Source organism: Podarcis tiliguerta (assembly GCF_965153285.1).
Source record: "Podarcis tiliguerta genome assembly, chromosome: 12".
In the NCBI taxonomy this organism is placed as follows: Eukaryota; Metazoa; Chordata; class Lepidosauria; order Squamata; family Lacertidae; genus Podarcis; species Podarcis tiliguerta.
Window position 1 is genome coordinate 21,662,350 of NC_139545.1, and position 19,149 is coordinate 21,681,498.

Consider the following 19,149-nt stretch of genomic DNA (forward strand, 5'->3'; position numbering starts at 1 on the left):
TCCTCATGCACAAAACATGTCCCTGCCTTTATATTTGCACAGGTTTCACAGCCTTCTTTACACATGTTTAAGTTCCACTGATGTTTCATTTGATGCTTATGATTTAAAGCTTGTCTCATGTAATTCTGGCTTTATTTAGTTTATGGAATTAATAGCAATCTAGTCATTGGATTTTTAAAAAACTTAGATGCTCTTGTCATAGTATCTCCTTAAAAAAATTCTGAACCTTTTCACTTTGCCATTAGCAATAGCTAAGTAATACAAAAACACTATTGAGGGATAGGTAAGTACAAGCAGGACTTCCAGTAAAACTTTACACTATAGGGTGTTCCTGTTCAGTGAACCAGGCAACCAGTCATACCATGCCATTCCTCAGTCCTCATTGGGCGGTTTATGGAGGCGTGATTGCCTTCCCTCCCCACAATTTTTGTAATTCTACAAAATTCAGGCTTCTCCCAAAAATGCTGATTTCTCCCTCCTCTTCTTGGTTGATTCTATTTTGGCTAAATAAAAATGAGAACTGGGAGAATTGAATTTGCTATTAGTTTAAGTGAAGATGTTTATATGCAACTTCTAAATGGAGGGGAAAAAGGATATAGATGGCAGTTATTCTAATATTGTACACCACGTGGCTTAACTTCACCTTTGTGAAGATGTGTTTTATGATAATACTGTTCAGAGTAGGTTACATTTGGATATACCATATGTCTTCCCCCCATTTTTTTAATCTTACGTACATTTCCAAAAGTATGCTGCTTATATATTAAAATTCAGTTTATGATTATTTGATGTACCCAGCAGTAACCCATAACCCACGTAATGCATGGAAACAACCATATTTAAGATATCTAATATGATCTCTTGCATGCAGCAGCAGCTGCTACTTCCTACCTCTTCTGCAAGTATTCCCCTTCCTTCCCTTTTCATGGCTAATGCTGCCCAACTGCACACATTAGTTGGCAGTACAAAAATATGGTAGAGACAAGGCATAAACTTTCCTGCGACAACACAGCCCAGAGGCCAAATTCGCAGACTCCTCACCGACTTTTTAATCAGCTACTCAGACATAGAGTCCGGTTCAAATTGGAAACTATGAAGGGGAAGGACTTGTGCCATTTCTCCATGATATATTTCATCACACACACTCCCAGCTGGATTGGTGAACTGAGCCCACCGTGTCTGTTATTGACATTCAATTTATATCTCATTTTTCCAGAAGGATTTGTGCCACAAGTGGCTAGCATTACATATGAACTGATCTTAAATTAACCACGGTTTGGAGGAAACAAAAGTTGGAACTGGATTTGCCAAACCTGTGGCTAGCTTTGGTTAGCATCAAATGTATACATGTAGTGCTAACCATAGTTAAAAGACAAGAGTTGGAGAATCTGTATGGGAAAGTGAGGGAGAAAGAATGAGGGGGAATATGGAAACCCATGGGGCAGTCATCAGGTAGTGATATTTCTGCCCGGCTCAGTATGGGTAAACACTATTACTTTAAATGTTTTTAAAGAAACCAATATTTATTGTTTCTTGTATTGAACAAAAAAGTCAGTGTGTGTTTTTTTGTCTACCAGCAGCAGCAACAACAGCAGCAGCAACAGCAGCAGCAACAACAGCAGCAGCAACAACAGCAACAGCCACCACCACCAGGCCCCAGATTACCCCCAAGGCAGCCAACAGTAGCATCACCAGCTGAATCTGAGGATGAAAATCGTCAGAAGACCCGCCCACGAACAAAGATTTCCGTGGAAGCCCTGGGCATCCTTCAGAGTTTTATACAAGATGTAGGCCTATATCCAGATGAAGAAGCAATCCAGACTCTTTCAGCTCAACTTGATCTTCCCAAATACACCATCATCAAATTCTTTCAGAACCAGCGATATTATGTCAAGCACCATGGAAAGCTGAAAGACAACTCAGGCTTGGAGGTGGATGTTGCAGAATATAAGGAAGAAGAGCTGCTTAAGGATTTGGAAGAGGCTGCACAAGACAAAAATACGAACACACTTTTTTCAGTTAAATTAGAAGAAGAGTTATCTGTAGAAGGGAACACTGACATTAATAATGAGTTGAAAGACTGATTGAAAAAGTATTTATTCAACAGTGTCACTGCTATTTACTAATGAAATGAAAATTCCATCCTGTGTTCTGTCAGCAACCTCTATTCATTGTTTGGCCAATGAATCTTCCAAAACTTGCACAAAAGTTGAAAAAAGGATAATGCAGACTGCACTAGATATTTTACAATTTGCTTCAGAGCTACAGATGAAGCATTGAGGATTGTTTCATATTAATTTGTGTTCACTGGGTACACCAAGATGTATCCAATAAGCATGATATCTGTGGGTTGTTTTTTATTATTATTATTATTATTCTAGAGCTTTCAGACAAGCATTACTTTTGTGATTTATTGTTTTGGTTTTGGTTTATTTTCCAATTATTACTGTTAACACTCCACACTTGATCTTTGAAAGCTCACATTTATTTAAATAATAGAAGAAAAAGAAGAAGAAGAAGAGTTTGTTACTCTTGCTCTATTGTATGTTACAAAAGAACTATAGACTGTGGGATGCAGTTTAAAGTTAACATATGCCAACAAATGCCTTGTATTATATGGCACTGCCGTAACTCAGATTTGTTTTCTTTTCAGAAATAAGAGGTCACTGTATCGTTTTCATTCTCATTCTCATTGTTACATGATTTTTTGAAAACAAAATGTGAAACACTGTTTTATCCCCATTATTTATTTGTAGATCCTACAGCATCATGTTGTAATTAATTTTTAGAAGTTTCCGTTAAATGTAATATTGCTTCTCTTGTTATCATACTGATTTTTTTTTTCTATTTATAAATGTATTTTGATGGGCAGTAAAACAAAGTGTCTTAAAAGTTTTAAATAGAGAAAATGTGCTTTACACAGTTGCCTATAAAAAGTGCTCTATGTTATCCAAGCAATTCATACTATAAGCTTCACTCTTATTGTTGTATGCAATTTTTACTATCATGCAAATAAGCTTAGGTAAATAAAACTAATAGATCACCTTAGAAACTTATGCAATTAATGTGAAAATAATTGATGTTTGCAATGTGTCTTCCTTTGGTTTACAATCAATTTTAAAGCTACAGCTGTATAAATTTTCTGTATAAAGGTGTATTTCTTTTTTATGAGTTTATTGCTATGAAAACACCAGTTATTTTGTTACAGCTGGCTGTTTTTATAAGTGTATCACAATTTTCTTTAAGCAGAAATGTTCTGACTAGGAGTGGTTATTGACTGTAACTACACAATTAAAATTGTTTGTATGGTATGATACGACAGGGTTTGTCTGCTTTTATATATGTGTTGAAGTAGCATCCTAAAACATATGTTGGTACTTTTATCCATCACTTTGAGAGAGGTTTCTTCAATTTGCCTCCTTATTTCTTATTTTCAATGACCTAAAACTATGAATCTGACAAACGGATACTTCTAAAGGAAACCCAGTTTTCCTGTGAAAATCATAACCTGTCTCGTCTTGGTTTTAAAAGTTGCCTGCCCAACAGAGATAGCAGGATATTATTGAGTCAAAAGGCTATCAGGCAAAAACATATTTACAGTTCCTGGCAGTAATGCACTTATAATGGATGCAGCTGGTTTTGTTTTACAGTATTTGAATTTATGATAACACTGTTCCTTATACTAATGTATACACATGTTTTGCTTTGTTTTTTTAAAAAAACCATTAATAGTCACAAAGTAAATAGGAAAGACGTACAATCCCTTACTAGGCAAGATTATTTTTAATGAACATTAATAAGCTGGTGATATAGAAGTAATAATTATAGGGTTTTGATTTCATATGGACTACATGTTGAGGCTTGTAAGAGCTGAAGTAAGGGAGACAAAAGAGAAAGCTAAAGAATATTGGTATGTTTCTCCAAAATAAAAGCTTATTGAGGAGCCTGAGAGTTCCATTAAATGTTTAAATAGAAATTTAAAGTAATCATGCTAAAAGGATTTAAATGATTACAAGCATTATGCCTAGAATAATTCTTCAAGAAAGTGTATTTTAGGAAAACGTTTTCACCATGTGTTTTGCAAATAACACAAGAAAAATTCTACTTCCATTGAAAACTGGTTTATATTTTGCTAGTGTCTGCCATCTTGTTAGCACTACCATTTTTTCTTTTGAAAGGAATATGTCTGACAATTCAAGATGTGCAATACAATACCCAATGTGCATTTGAAAATTCTTCAATTTCTACTTGCCAATAATTGTTTTTCTTCCCTGCAGGTTGTTTTGCTTCCTTTTAGTTTTTCACTGTTGTTGTTAAAGCAGGTACATTAAGATAAATCCAACTGGTGCTAGGTCAACAGCTGATGGAAACTGGGTATGTCCGCCAGGAAACTAATGCCAGATTTATGCTAAAGAAAATGTATCAGTGAAACTCACTTGGGTGTTAACATGTTTTAGATTGAATTGCATGTGTCTGTTTGAAGAAGACGGGGGCAATTAACAGTTCTAATTTAGACAATGATGGGAGAACAGGTAATACTTACTTTCAGTCCATGAAGTAAGAAGGCCTCTGGAAGGTAAAACATTGGTCTGCAGGTGGCACGAGACTAAGTGGACTCAAGCTTCAAATAGCCCTTGAAGGGAAATAATAAACAAGTGCTCTTTACTTGTCAGTGAATCAATATTTTCTGCTTGGGAAAAACTATTGGTGTTCTTGGAAATGATGATGTTCTGTATTAAATAAACTCCTTTGGGTATGACTACTGTTTCAAAAGCCAGAGCCTGAACAGAGGATAGCAGCAACTTAGGCAGATATGAGTGGGAAAACAAGTGTCATAAAAGGCTTTCTTATATGGAAATACAAAAAGCTAGCACCAATTCATTCAGCTTCAAACACGTATTTGCATCACTTGAGCACTTATGCTTCTTTTTCCAAGACATTGGAGTACAGAAATGGTCTTGCAGTAGTGTTTCACACTAAGCACTATTATGCAATAGCAGTATCAGGTGGTTGAGTACCTATCATCTGGAAAGCAAAATGGGACTCCCCACCCTAAATTGAGTATTTTCTACTTAGTTGTATGGGCTCCTTAGATATGCTGAAATATAGAAATCTGTATAAACAACACAAAGTGGGGAGATCAAATAGACAATATGTGGATTGGGTAAATGTTGAGTGTCCGTTAAAAACAGAACGTTGGGGAAAGGGGTAAAGCTGCCTGCTGGAGCCCCTAACAGCTTATTAAATCTTCAGCAATTTAGTGTGAATTTCTCCTAATACATTTTTGTATACAGTTTCGACGGATGTACACATTTTTGCAAGCAATTTCTCCCAATACTACCGTAAGTCGTGTGTTCATTTTTATGCAAATCTTCCTCCATTATATGTATTTCAGTAAACATTGGGTGGAGAACGGATAAATGCAGATTTTAATTATGGTTGTGTTTGGATTCTCATTTCGAAAAGTGAGAATTTTGATAGATTCAGCTTTAATTGTAAACTGATTCAAATTTCTCTCCATCCCTATTGAGAGGATAAAGTATCAGTAGATGCAGTACCTCATTTCCACATTGCAAACTTCCAGTTCTTGCATATCATTAATTTGTTCTGCATCCTGCTGAAGCTGATTCTTTAAAAATAGAACAGGGTAGTCTTTGAGGTGCCACTAGGCTCACACTTTCTTTTCTCACATATGCGACTAGATACTATAGCATCAATACTGAAGCAATCCTAGTTTTTACATGTGAAGGTTAGCTTACAGCTTCAGCATATTATCATGAGTTCAAAATTTTGCATAACACTCTGGCTAGTGTTTGACAGCATTAAAGTGGAGAAATGACAGAAAGTCACATTCTGTCCTAATGGCCTTGAAGGGTGAGAACTATGGATGCATCTTGTATTATTCTGATTTGATTCTGTTTCTAAATAATTAACATAGTAATGACATAGCAGATACTCACAGTTCCAGTTGTGAATGATAAGATTCGTTTGATGATAATCTTATTGATTTTGACATAAGACAAGAGCGCCTTAATTTTTGGCTTTCTGCAATGAGTGATTTCAGAACAATTGTTTGAAAGATTTTATGAGCTGCATTGTATGGCTGGGATCCAAGCAGCTACTTTTAAGTGTACCCAAAAGCTTGAGAATTCCCAGTGGAATTTTTGGCTTTTTTTCCTTTGGAACAGATTCCCTCCCCCATGCAATGTACCAAAACTGCTTGTAAATGTTGCTTTAATTTAGTGTTGGTTGCCATATTGCCAAATTTTGTCCAGATTGTAATCATGCCACCCAGCACCTATTAGCACCAACAGCTGGCCTAGATCCCTAGCTTTCATATTTCAAAAAGAGCAAGTCTCTAGCCTTTGTATAACTCAAGATATGAAGCAAAAATATGCAGGAGCTATTCCTCCTAGTTACATTTTGAGAATCCCCTTCCTGCCTCTTAGTGTACTTAGCCAATGACTGAAATTAAGGAAGTACTAGTCATAGAGATGAAAAAGTTAAGAGGGACGCACCAGTTGTCTGGACTTCCAGGTTTCATTTCTAATCTTCTTTTTACTTCTCTGCTGAAGACTTACTGCCTACAGAGCACTGTTGAGAAAACCAGAATTTAGTGTAGCTGTGACAGAAGATAGCAGGGAAAACACGAGTCATGCTGTTTATAACTTATGCAATAAAAAGCTTTTGTTTTGTTTTTTGTTTGTAAACATTTGAAAATAATACCCAGCCAATGCAGATAAAGTTGATGCAAGACCATGGATTACATCAGCTATGCAAAGTAGCAGAGTGTTGTTAGATCCAGGATGCATCCTGATTTGTTTGCATGGAGGTTATCCATTAAACAGTTATCCAGCCACCAATTGCTATACCAAACTTTATAGTGCATTTTCGTGCCATTTTTCCTTACTACAAAATGTCCAGTTTTTAAATGTGACTTTGTTGCACCATAGCACTTTAATCTGCTTTAACTGCATAAACCCAAAGTTGTTAGTATGCAATTGAATCCCTCCTGCAAAAAGTGACAGTCTGTAGGGGAATCTATATTGTTAGAATGGTGAATGAGTTGCAGTTTGATTGGTTGCTTGGTTCTCCAGTCAAAAATACCCTCTGCAAAATATATTTTGGGTCTCAACAAAGATCATTTGACTTCCATTGCCCCTATCAGTCTTCCATCCCAAATCCATTACTTAGTTGCACACACAGTTTTATTTTGCATTGACCTGTATTAGCCATATACACATTGCACTTTCCCCAGCATCACGTGACTATACAGTGGAACCTCGGGTTACAGACGTTTCAGGTTACATACGCTTCAAGTTACAGAAATAGTGCTTCAGGTTAAGAACTTTGCTTCAGGATGAGAACAGAAATCGTGCTCCGGCAGCGCAGCAGGAGCAGGAGGCCCCATTAGCTAAAGTGGTGCTTCAGGTTAAGAACAGTTTCAAGTTAAGAACGGACCTCTGGAACGAATTAAGTACTTAACCCGAGGTACCACTGTACTAAGTCCCAACCGCTTGAAGTTAAAGGCTCAAATTGCAGTCTCTCATGCCTTTTCCCATATGTACAGTGATATCCTTGGTTATTTCACAGGGGTGCAACAGGTTAAACTGTAGAACCTACATACAGTCTGAAACGGTGTTTGACCTTGCCTTCAGATACCCCCCCAAATTTGGCTTCCTATCAACAAAAATGTATGGTGTTTATTAATGCTAGATCATTGTTTCACCTTTGTCTAATATCCTGAAAAGAAGCATGTCACTCCATCAGTTTCATAGGAAAGAGCTTATAAATATATAACCTTTTTCGTTAAGCATCTTTAGTTGGAGTCAGAAAAGGCTAAGCTTCCTTTCAGAAATCCATGTTGCATATTATGCAGAGTGAGTCTTTTGAGTTAGGATGGATGAATGAAGAGGACAATCTCAGTTTATTTCTTATTTTTCCACCCTTAAATCCAGTTCTTCACATCAGTTTATGATTTCTTAAAAAGTCATGGGAATTCATCTACATTTTAGTGCAAATGTTTCCTATTATATAATTTTTAATGTGAAAAATTATGTATATCTGGGAAATTGCAAAGAAATTCTTCATAAAACAATGCATGTTTGTATGCATTTGTACCAAGGTAAAAATTTTTATGCACACTACTCAATATGCTGGAGGACTGTATAGCAGAATTCAGAGAAGTGTAAATTTCAAAGAGTTGTGTTTCAGTTCACGTATGTTTTCGGAAGGTGCAAATTAGATAAATAGGCCTTCTAATGCAAACTGAATCTAATTTATTCCCCACCTCTACTTATGACTTTTTAAGATGCCTGAGATAAGCTTATGGTTGTCAACCAGAACTTTCTTGCCAGCTTCTAACCCCAGAACCATTTCCCCCATGATCCTATTTCCCAGTCCCCCACTTTCTCTACTTCTATTCCCAAACCTTGCTTCCGCCCTCTCCTCCCTAAAGTGTACTGTTAGTGTTGCCATATATCCGGAATTTCCCAGACTGGATGAGGAGGGTAGAGTTGGCCGGGAATTATAGTTTCTGAGCAAACCTGAGTGAAGCCTGCCTCCCTCAGGTCCGTTCGTCAAGCCATGCCCCCCTAAGGCTGCCATGGATAGGCTCGTTTGAATCAGCGGGTTTGGCGGGAACCTATGAGCCTCCATGGCAGCTGAAGGGGGCGTGCTGCACTCAAAATGGTGCGTTGCATTCAAGCAGCAAGGGAAGCACAGTGTCAGGCCACAACCATTGCTTACCGAAGAGGTACGGTAAGCTGCCATTGCCATACATCTGGAATTTCCTAGACATACCCGGGATTCGGCCATCAGGAACAGCGTCCAGGCGGGAATCACTGAAATGTCCAGGAAAATCCAGATGTACTGTTCAATGAAGAATAATAGTGAATGTTCTAAAAAGGGTAGGGGAAATACTGCATCAAATTTAGTAAATTATGCTGCAATCACATACCAAGTTAAGAAGAACCAACTCCCATTGTTTTCAATGTGGCTTACTCCCAGGCAAATGGGCATACAAATGCAGTCTCTATTATTATTTCACAGTGATATCAGATAGACCTAACTTTTCCAGTAGATCCAGCTTTGCCTTAGTTTGAGTTTTTCATTTTTAAATTGGGAGAGCTGACAAAGAAGGGAAGGCGTCAAAGTGCTCGTTAATTTGTTATGATTTCCTGGGTCTTCAAAAAGAAGTCTTTTGGCATCTTACAGATTTTGTTGGTCTCTGCCACAATGTGTCTGTGAATCTTTAAAGTGTCATGCAAGATTCAGCTGCTGCATGACTCAAAAGTGGTAGGCCCTTTTCCTATAGCATTTAAGAGAAACTTCATGTGAACACATTAATCGTGCCTTGCATTAGAAAAGATTGACCCTGCTTGAAGAAATAAGCCTGAGAAGAGAGAGGGAAAATTTTTACATTATGAGGACGCTTTCCTTGACTCTCCGTTGGTGTATTCCTTAACTACTAGCCCTCAGAGGGCACATTGTCTCTGGTGAAAATGAGCAAGATCTTATGCCTTTTTGTCACCCTGGGTGTTTTCCCACTGGTGAAACATCAGAACTAATCAAATGTTTAACCATTTTCTGTCAACAAGTTTTCCCTTCCTGTTTGAAAAAGTCCCCCCCCCCCCATCTTTCCCACTAATTTTGAAAAGTCCAGTAAATGTCTGGTTTCTTGAAACGAAAAGGCTGCCGTTAAATTTAATCCCGTTGTCAGAACCTGGGTTAGTAGTAGATTAATAGTAATAAATAAAATACTTAAACTAGCCTATCACTTTTTGTCCTGCCCTACTCTCAAAACCAATTAAACTTAGTATATGAGGAAATTGCTATAAACCATTTCCAGGGCAATCCTATACATGTGTACTCAGAAGGAAGTCCCATTTAGTGCAAAGGAGCTTACTCCCAATAAAGGCAGTATATGATTGTAGCCTAAGCATCATTTACAACAGGGGCGGGGAACTTCAGAACCAAATGCAGCCATCCAGACTTCTGTATCCATCCCATGGAAGTCTCTCCAGGCCATGCACCCTCTAGGCCACATTCTTCTCCCTTACTTTCCCAGGCCCTGCTCTGTGCTCTCCTTGAGTGCTTGCCTGGCTGGCATATGTTCCTGAACTCTTGCTTGTCTGAAATGAGTGGTGTGGGGATGAGTGTGCAGAAGAAACCTCTGTGTGGTTGGAACATATAACCCATGATACAAAGACAATACATCCCTTGCTCCTCCTCCTCCTCCTCCTCCTCCTGCCTATCGCCCTGCCTATTGCTGGCATTCGGCCCCCAGAAGGTTACCCACAAGGGAATGTGGCCCTCAGTGTTCCCTATTACTTATTTCCAACCTTTATCTTATTTTATTTAACATATTTATACTGGTGGTTTTTTTAAAGAACCTCTCCACAATGCTGCAAACATATCATATACAAAACAGAGTTTAAAATTTTAACAGCACAATCCAGTGCAAGCTTGCTAAGAAGTAAATTCCATAGAATTCAATGAGACTTAGTCACAGATAAGTGTGTATAGGATTCCACATTAGCTCTTCCACCCTTAAGAAAAACCAGTGAAACTAGCCAGCACAGGAAAACAACAGCCCCAACTAGCACAGTAACAGCAACATATCAGCAGCTCACTTAACAGTGGCATTAAGCAGCAGGTGCAAGAGGTGTCTTCAAGGCCCACTTAAAGATTTGTAGGGATGGGAAGCAAATGCCACAGATGTGGGGCCACATAATCAACCAGTATGAACACTATTTTGCAGGTGGGCATTTGAGGCAGAGAGAAAGCAAGGGTGAATGGTGTAGATAAAACTTCTAACATGCTCAAGTGTTGTCTTGAACATGATCCCAGGCCCAAGTTTGGTACTCTGTCATTCCTTCTGGCCATGCAATACTTGATTGGCAGCCTCAATATTTCATCTATCTACACCTCTTCGGAATACACTGTTTAAATGGAAATATACTTCTTCAAATATCTGCAGTAACAGCAATGGACAGAAGACACCACCTGCTTTTCACTCTTATGCCCACAGGCAGTCTCTTCACCCCTTTTAATGAAGAGAAATGTCACTCGGTTTCTTTACATTTTCAGCTAAGAATTGCTTAAGAAGATCTTGAGCAAAGCCCACTCACCCTGCTTTGGAGGCAGCAACCTTGCAGATGCTTAAACTGGGCATCTCTAGATCTGATGTCTCTACTGAAATTAATGGAGTAGTCTGTCTAGGTAGGCGGCAGCTGATCACATTAAAACACCAGTTAAAGAAATACCACAATTTGATATGACTACTGTTTGCAGCCAACCTTTCTTCAAACTGCCTCAGGTAAATCACCCAGCACCGTCTCTTTCCTCCCCAATAATAATAATGCATTCCATATGTCCTTTAGAACACCAAGTGCCTGTTATTTGAATACACATGGTATCAGTCCTTAAATTAGAATCTCTTGCAATCTACCTGAGAAATAAAGCTCATACTGAAAAACAAATATTTTTTCACATTCTATTTTAAGCATATACTTGAGGTCCCTCACCCTGCATATGAAAGCCAATGCCAAATATTGGGAAAATTATTTGTGCTTTTTCTAGGAATTATTTGTATCTTACCGGGGGCGGGGGGGGGGGGGAGAGACTTCTACACATATTCTAAGAAGTTGCAAATCCTTTCTTAAAAGCTTGTAAAGAAAATGACACCAACTTTAATGAAAGGATCAGAGTCATGCTATAGCCTGCTGCCATTTGAATAACAGAAATGTGTCTATTTACTTACATACATTTATATGTCTCCTATGCTTCATAACACTGAACTCAAAATAATTTTAAAAATTGTCCAGTTGCACCTTAGAGACCAACTAAGTTTGTTCTGGGTATAACCTTTTGTGTGCATGCACACTTCTTCAGATACACTGAAACAGAAGTCACCAGACCTTTATATATAGTGGGAGGGTGGGGTGGGGTTTTTCTCAGAGGGGTAGTAGGAGATGGGTGATTGACTCAATGGGTATGGTAATCCTGTTGACAGCTGTTAATGACTGCAATTAGTCCTACAGGAAAAAGCAAGGGATAGTATGAAGATGACCAAAAATAGCTTTAGCATATGTAATGACGCAGTTACATGTGGCTCCCAGGCCATCTCTTGTAGAGGCACTGACCAAATCTAGACCTGCTTGGCTTCAGGAAGGTGGTAGCCTCAGCTCCTATCAAATCATACCCAGTACAGTGGTACCTCGGGTTAAGTACTTAATTCGTTCCGGAGGTCTGTACTAAACCTGAAGCTGTTCTTAACCTGAAGCACCACTTTAGCTAATGGGGCTTCCTGCTGCCACCGCGCCGCCGGAGCACAATTTCTGTTCTCATCCTGAAGCAAAGTTCTTAACCTGAAGCACTATATCTGGGTTCGCAGAGTCTGTAACCTGAAGCCGAAGTGTATGTAACCTGAGGTACCACTGTATAGGCCCATGTGGCGAAACATGTTATCCTTCTACAAAACACATCTGATGCTCTAACTATAAACACAATTGATTAGCAACGCGTAATGCCTTAATCGGGATGCGGGTGACGCTGTGGGTCAAACCACAGAGCCTAGGACTTGCCGATCAGAAGGTCAGCGGTTCAAATCCCCGTGACGGGGTGTGCTCCCGTTGCTCTGTCCTTGCTCCTGCCAACCTAGCAGTTCGAAAGCAAGTCAAAGTGCAAGTAGATAAATAGGTACCGCTCTGGCGGGAAGGTAAATGGTGTTTACGTGCGCTGCTCTGGTTTGCCAGAAGCGGCTTAGTCATGCTGGCCACTTGATCCGGAAGCTGTACGCCGGCTCCCTTGGCTAATAAAGCAAGTATAGCGCCGCAACCCCAGAGTCGGCCACGACTGGACCTAATGGTCAGGGATCCCTTTACTTTTACCTTTGATGCCTTAATCATTATTCAAAAATACGTTTAGGACATTATCTTTATTAAGCCAACTAAAGGGTATGCAAGCTTTTAAGTTGCCCAGAACTCTTCATCAGGCTACATCAAGGTGCTATGTAGTTCCAATGTGTGGAAGAAGGAACAGGCAGGATAGGTGGTTCAGAGCCTGCCCATGAGGCAGAGTGATGGGCCCGCCTCAGATGGTGGAAGTGCAAGAGGTGAAAACAGGCATGTGAAATGGGGCTGCAGTATAGAAGGGGAAAGCTGGGGCAATTTCTGGACTGGGCTGACAATTCAAGCTAGTAAAGTGTCTTGTGGAAAGGCCTGGGGAGTTTGCAAGTGGAACAAGCAATGTGGAAGAACCCTCCTAGTCTAGTAAAAATTACAACTTGCTTTTCAACCCATGAAGAAAATGATACAGGGGGCTCCTGCATACCTTGGGCAGCACAAGGTTTCACTTGGCGAATAAGGTGGGCAGCCACCATTCACTAGGCTAATTGTATTTATTGAGAACTGATACTCAGTCTTCAACAAAAAGTTTCCAGAGTGACATACTGGAGCTAGGTGCTCCATGAGAACCAGGCCTGACACCTGCCCTTGGCATCCTAAGGCCACTGCCCAGCACTGATGCCTGTCCACTCCCTTTCTAAAAGTATTTGGGTTTGAGACTCAACATTTCACTGATGGGGAGGGGGGGAGGCTGCCATTTAATTTCACCACAACGCATGGCAGGATTGTGGAAAAAATTAAATTTCAGCTCCTAGACATGCTGAACTGATTTAGAGCATTGCTGATGCTGCCACTGCAGCCACCAGGTGAGCATTGGTGAGCATCAGGGTCCATTGAGGTAGGAGGAGAGTCAACAAAAGGCACTTGGCTAAGAACCCCCTCAAACTTGGAATTGTCCCTAATGCATGCATCCCCCATCATCAAAGGCTTAATTTCTTCATGATTTCCCCCATTGTCGAAGGGGGAAAATTCCCCATCAGTTTCGGCCTACATATGTGAAGCTAAACACTGGGTAGGCAGCTTTGAACTAAGCCAGAGAGTTGGTCTATGGGCCTCTGAGAGAAAGACTGCATTATGCAGATTCTGCTGAAGAAATCCAGATTGTGGCAATATCGAGGGAGTTAGTATTCTATAGTTAGATGAATTTAAAAATTCCAACCATCATCATTAATGATACTATAAAGAAGGAAAAAATAGAAATAAATTATAAAGTGGTGGGAGCCTCTCCCACTTTCCTGTTAAATGCATCCCACCAGGATTTCTAATATGCTCTTCTCCAATAGTGCAAAACTAGCTGGTTTTACTGACTCCTGAACATTCGCTCTGCTCACACATCTTCAAGCCCTTCAGTTGGCTGGTGCCTCGGCAAAGGGGATTACAGCCTGCATCTGGAGATATTTGGCAGCACAAACACCAGCCACCCTCGAGATTGCCAAATTGTAGGCTGGTGTGACACATTGGTTGGAGCATCCTGCAGGTGCTCTCATTTTTGCCTGGGACTGGGGCAGCTCTCCGATGGCTTTGGGCTTGGTAAATTAAGCTTATTCAGCCCAATGTTTGGGTCCTGTGCCAAACTCAGCATAGCTGCACTACAGACTGATCTGTGGTCCTTGTGACGCAAGAAGAGATGCAGTTGTGAAATGAAACCCTGCAGGTGACATCTCTATGAAATATGATTCCCCCTCTATTAAAGGGTGTGTTTTTTCCAAAATCCAGTGAAATACATATACTGACTACACTAAACTACATTCTATCCTAATTGCAACAAAAACTAGAATTTCCTCCTGTTCTCAATTTTGTCAGCTGTGTCTAGTTTGAATACTCCTGCTCTTTGCCCCAAGGGTTGAACACCTGGTGATTTTCAAGAGAAGGATTTAAAAGTGGTTGTGAAATATGTTAGCTAACACATGCTAATATACTGTAGTATCTTGTGTAGATAAATGCAATATGGGTATGTTCTGATTTAGTAAGGACGGAACACTCCACTCCTTTAGCCTGCTCTTCATGGAACATACAAATGTACAATGAGAGTGAAACTGTATTGTGAGATATTTCCATTAGCTTTGTTGTGTAAGCTTCCAGTCCTAGATGCAAAGCCAGGGAAGTGGTTGCCCAGTCTGGAATTTTCTTCTCTGTTTGATCAGAGTTCAGTTACTCTGTTCCGTTTGAGTATTGTTCTAACATTTAAAAAACTGAATTTCTATGGCTACGGCTACATATTTGTTTATTATCTTACAATACGCCTTTGGGGATTTTCTGACCATCTTGAGCAAAAGCACAAAATATTTATAATGTGATACTGACAGGTGATACAAACCTCATGTTCATTCATTTGGAATACTATTTATTGTGCTTACGGGCAACTCCCCACTTGTGTGCAACCATGCACACGCTGGTACTGGGAATCTGGAAGTGGAACCTGAAGTGGGGAGCACCCTGTAGAGTCCTCATGGCTTGCAACTAGACCCTCCCCAGAAGCTCTCCTTGCTAGCTGGAGGTGCAGCAGGGCTTTGTTGAGGCAGTTCAGCTTCCCCGCCTAATAGTTGTGTGTCAGCTGAGCAGTATCAACAAAGCCCCTCTGCCCCTCTGCTGCAAGGCTCCTTCCCTGGAGCCTGAAGAGGTTCGAGCTATGGGGAGTGTCTCCTTGCAAGCCATGAGGACTCTCCAGGGTGTTCCCTATTTAGGCACATTTTGACTTGTGCGTGTAATCTCCCTCTTAAGTCAGGAGTCACCTGTATATACCACCTTTCTCCAAAGGCAGTTTACAATTTTAAGGGTCTCTGAGAAACCAACAGAAGTCATGCTGCTAATGAATCCCTTGCAGCCGTGTCTTCCGCCTCAAGTTGGTAACTGAAAAAAGGATGCAGAGTGAAGGCTGGGGAAAAAATCTGTTGACCCCAGGATGTGCATGTAACAATTGTCACTGTCTTGCACTGATGCCTAGAGGTCTCTGACCACTTTCATGCAGTATATCTGTCCTTAAATGGGTTCATTTCAGACTGGACATTGGAAGACTGGTCTGAAATTAATCTGTAGGGAACAGAGTTCTCTAATCTGGCAACAACTAATTATAATCTGCATCATCCCCAAGTTTTATGAGACTGAGGTGGCCAGTGTTCACAAGCAGTTGCATAAGGAACTCATGTGAGATACTGAAACTCAGGACAGTAATGTAGCCATACACCTATATTCTGGTAGCAGATATGTTTGAAAATGACTCTCAAGCAGTGTGAAAGTCTGCTAGTTTTAGGTTTGCTTTTGTGGGTCAGATCTTCAATTACCTTATATAATGCTACATATAGCTATAAATGTACACATACAGATTACATAATAGATTTGTCCTTATCTTTAGCCATTTTTCACAAACACCGATATAAAGAAATTGAACTTTGCAAAATATAGTGACAGGAAAAGAAGACCCACAGAGAAAAGCAATGCACAATGGCAATATTTCTATACAATTATGAGCTATAATCTATAGATGCTTTCTCTATTTTCTTTTTTTATTCCAAAAATTACTCCCATGTCTGGTGAAACTTTGCCAGCTCATTATTCAGTTGGAAAAGCAGCTTCCAAAAAGAATCTATTTTTATCCCTATGTATTGAAAACCATGTTTTAATTTAGTGGGTTAGCATTCTGCTTAGGCCCTTTAAAAACATGAGGCTCTTGCCATGGTATTTAAATCATCAGTGGGGAGAAAAAGGGTGGGTTTGGGTTCTGCCAAGAATTGGCAAAACTCATTTGTTTCACTTTTTGTCGTCACAGGCACCCAAATATCATGATGATTAGCACAATGGAATAAACACGGGCTCTACAAATACTGTCCATATTTTTATGGCTTTGCACAGTTAGAGCTTGAGGAAAAACAGGCATTTCTTTAGAAATTCCTGGGCTGCAACCATCAGCCCTCCTGGAGCCACAAAACAGCATCTGGGTCAGAAAACAGCGCGTTCCTGGTTTCCACGCACTCGTCAACAAATATAAATGTTTTTGCAATAATCGAGAAATTATTGACCAAAGACAACACCCCCTTTCTGATAAACGGTAGAAATGTTAATACTCTTGGCAAAATTATTTTTGCACTAATTACTGTATCCATCTGCTCCACAAGATTGATTAGACTGTGAAAATGTTTGTTCTCTTCTCTCCTGCAAGGATGGGCCTCTCCTTGGCGCTGGAGGAGTCCTGTGTTGTGTCTGTGCAGAGATGAATATGCAGTTTTAATCAAACTCAAGCCTAGTTCATTTCCACTAAAACCAAGGTATAGCCCTACAGTAATAATATGAAAATATCCAATACATGCAGATAGTATATTGGAAAGTTGGTGTCCCCTGCTCAGTTGTTTCAGTCTTAGAGAGAAAGCAGCCTTTTATGCTATGCACAGATTCTCAGTTCCATGGAAAATATTGGTGGTGGTGAAGTCTACTAAAGAGCCCAGATGCCCATGAAGTCTTTCTCCCACTGGAGCTCAGCTGCAGAAACACAACCTGTATTTCCTTCCTACCTCTTGGCAATGCACTTCCCAAGTGAAGAGCTACATGTCAATTAGCTCCCTGCCTCCATCGGCACCTGCAAAGATGGCTGGCCTGTGATTGGAATATGAATGCCAGCCAACAAGTAAATCCCTTAAAGAGGTGCAGAAGAATAACATCCTCTCCTCCAATTAAGCTGAAATCACTAACTCTCTCTGGATCGCTACTTGCTCTAAGTTCAAATGCCACCTCTCGAACAAATGGGAAATACACATTACATGCAATGACAGGCAGGGCTACTGCTGTACAGAGCTTATCTATAGCTATTTGATGTTGAGTCCAAAAGGAATGTGTACAATCAGAACATAAATCTCTTAGATATGCAGAAACAATGAGGAAAACCACCCAGAATCTGACAAAATCTAACATGGCACTAGCTTACCAAGCATAAGACACACGGGAGAAAAACCTTCAAAGAAGGGAAGAAAGCAAGAGATAACCAGAAAAGTAAGCAAAAGTAATGGAGGCCAGATGAGATTCACTAAAGAAAATAATTGTGATGTGGTGAAGATAAAATAGGATTGTGATTAGCAGTGGCTATAAAAACTGGACTTGTTCTAGTTAAAAACCTCTCAGCATTACAGATGTTGATTGCTTTTGAAGTGTGACTTCATGTCATCTGTGGTATAATAAAAGGGGCATGGGTTTGCAAATATATTACATATGATTTCATGGTAAAAACTTAGAATAGGCTGTAAATTTCTAATACTGAATTTCTTAATCAACAGAATTTTATAAATTACTGGAATGAACTTTTTGTTCAAAAAACATTTTAACATATTATGTTGCATCTGTTCATTATATTTATTTCATTTGGTTTAAAATACAAATAAAAGACAACTTAGGAAATATGCAGAACCTATTGTCTACTGCTGGCAGAACAAAGTCAAAGGACTTAGCTCACACACCCAAAATGGAGATTTGCAACTAACTCACTCTGGAATTTTATGGTGAAGGATAACAAAATAAAAATAAACCCAAAGGGTACCCAATGAAGTCCTGTCCAACCATTCCAGTGTTGTGAAACGGCACAGGTTATGACAGCAAGTCAATAAGAGAACAGTTATTATCTTCACAGGGCTAGAACTGGCCCACAGTCTAGTTATTTTTTGCCTGATTATATACTGAAATCATCTTAGCTTCATTTCAGAATTGTCCCTTGGTTGCTTGTCTCAAATATCTTGACCTTTCCGATTGCCATGAGCCAACAGTCATTTACTTAAAGACAATTGACAGATTTTCTCTGATTATGACTGAGTAACTAAGTAGGCCCAAGAGGCTGCTGAGGCAAATCCATAGTTGTTCTGAAGAGCAGGTTTTCAGCTGGAATGCAACAGCTTTGAAGGAGCCAAGCAATTCTGATTGTGTGTTCAAATCTATTTCGACAACACACAAACTTAGTATACCTGCTGCACACCAACGGGGTCCTTTCTTTGCAATGTCCACCCTTCTTACGATTACAAATGAATCAATTTTTACAAAATAAAAAACAAATCTTCCAGATTATAGCAAATGAGAGTAGACCAATAATTCATTCTACTTTCTCATGTCCACACTCTATCCAGAATATCCAGAGGAGACAAGGAAGCTGCACAGCTGACAAAAGAAACTTACAACTAAAACAGTGGATAAGAAAATAAAACCACAGGTCATGAACGTGATAGCAATAGGAAAATATGTTTTGTTTTCTTCACCTGTTAACTCTACA

General features: G+C 39.6%; 1 protein-coding gene and 1 long non-coding RNA gene across 35 annotated transcripts in view; one reads left to right on the forward strand and one right to left on the reverse strand.

Annotated features, from left to right (window-relative positions):
- The window catches only part of SATB1 (SATB homeobox 1), a 114,883-nt gene extending 111,567 nt beyond the window's left edge, over window positions 1–3,316 (forward strand). For 26 of the 33 annotated variants that reach the window (XM_083404817.1, XM_083404818.1, XM_083404798.1 and 23 more), the window contains one exon: window positions 1,578–3,316. In XM_083404817.1, the coding sequence (XP_083260943.1) occupies window positions 1,578–2,084 (507 nt within the window). In that variant the 3' untranslated portion in view covers window positions 2,085–3,316. The remainder of the gene's footprint in view (window positions 1–1,577) is intronic. The other 7 variants (XM_083404819.1, XM_083404799.1, XM_083404826.1 and 4 more) reach the window with 2 other exon arrangements.
- On the reverse strand, window positions 1,845–18,755 carry LOC310660492. 2 transcript variants are annotated; one of them, XR_014503430.1, is made up of 4 exons: window positions 18,430–18,755; window positions 6,519–6,594; window positions 4,544–4,633; window positions 1,845–1,983 (listed from the first exon to the last, which is right to left on the reverse strand). It is a non-coding gene; the product is annotated as an uncharacterized lncRNA (long non-coding RNA). The 2 variants fall into 2 exon arrangements; XR_014503431.1 differs by having other exon boundaries at window positions 18,378–18,755.
- Between the last annotated feature and the right edge of the window lie 394 nt (window positions 18,756–19,149).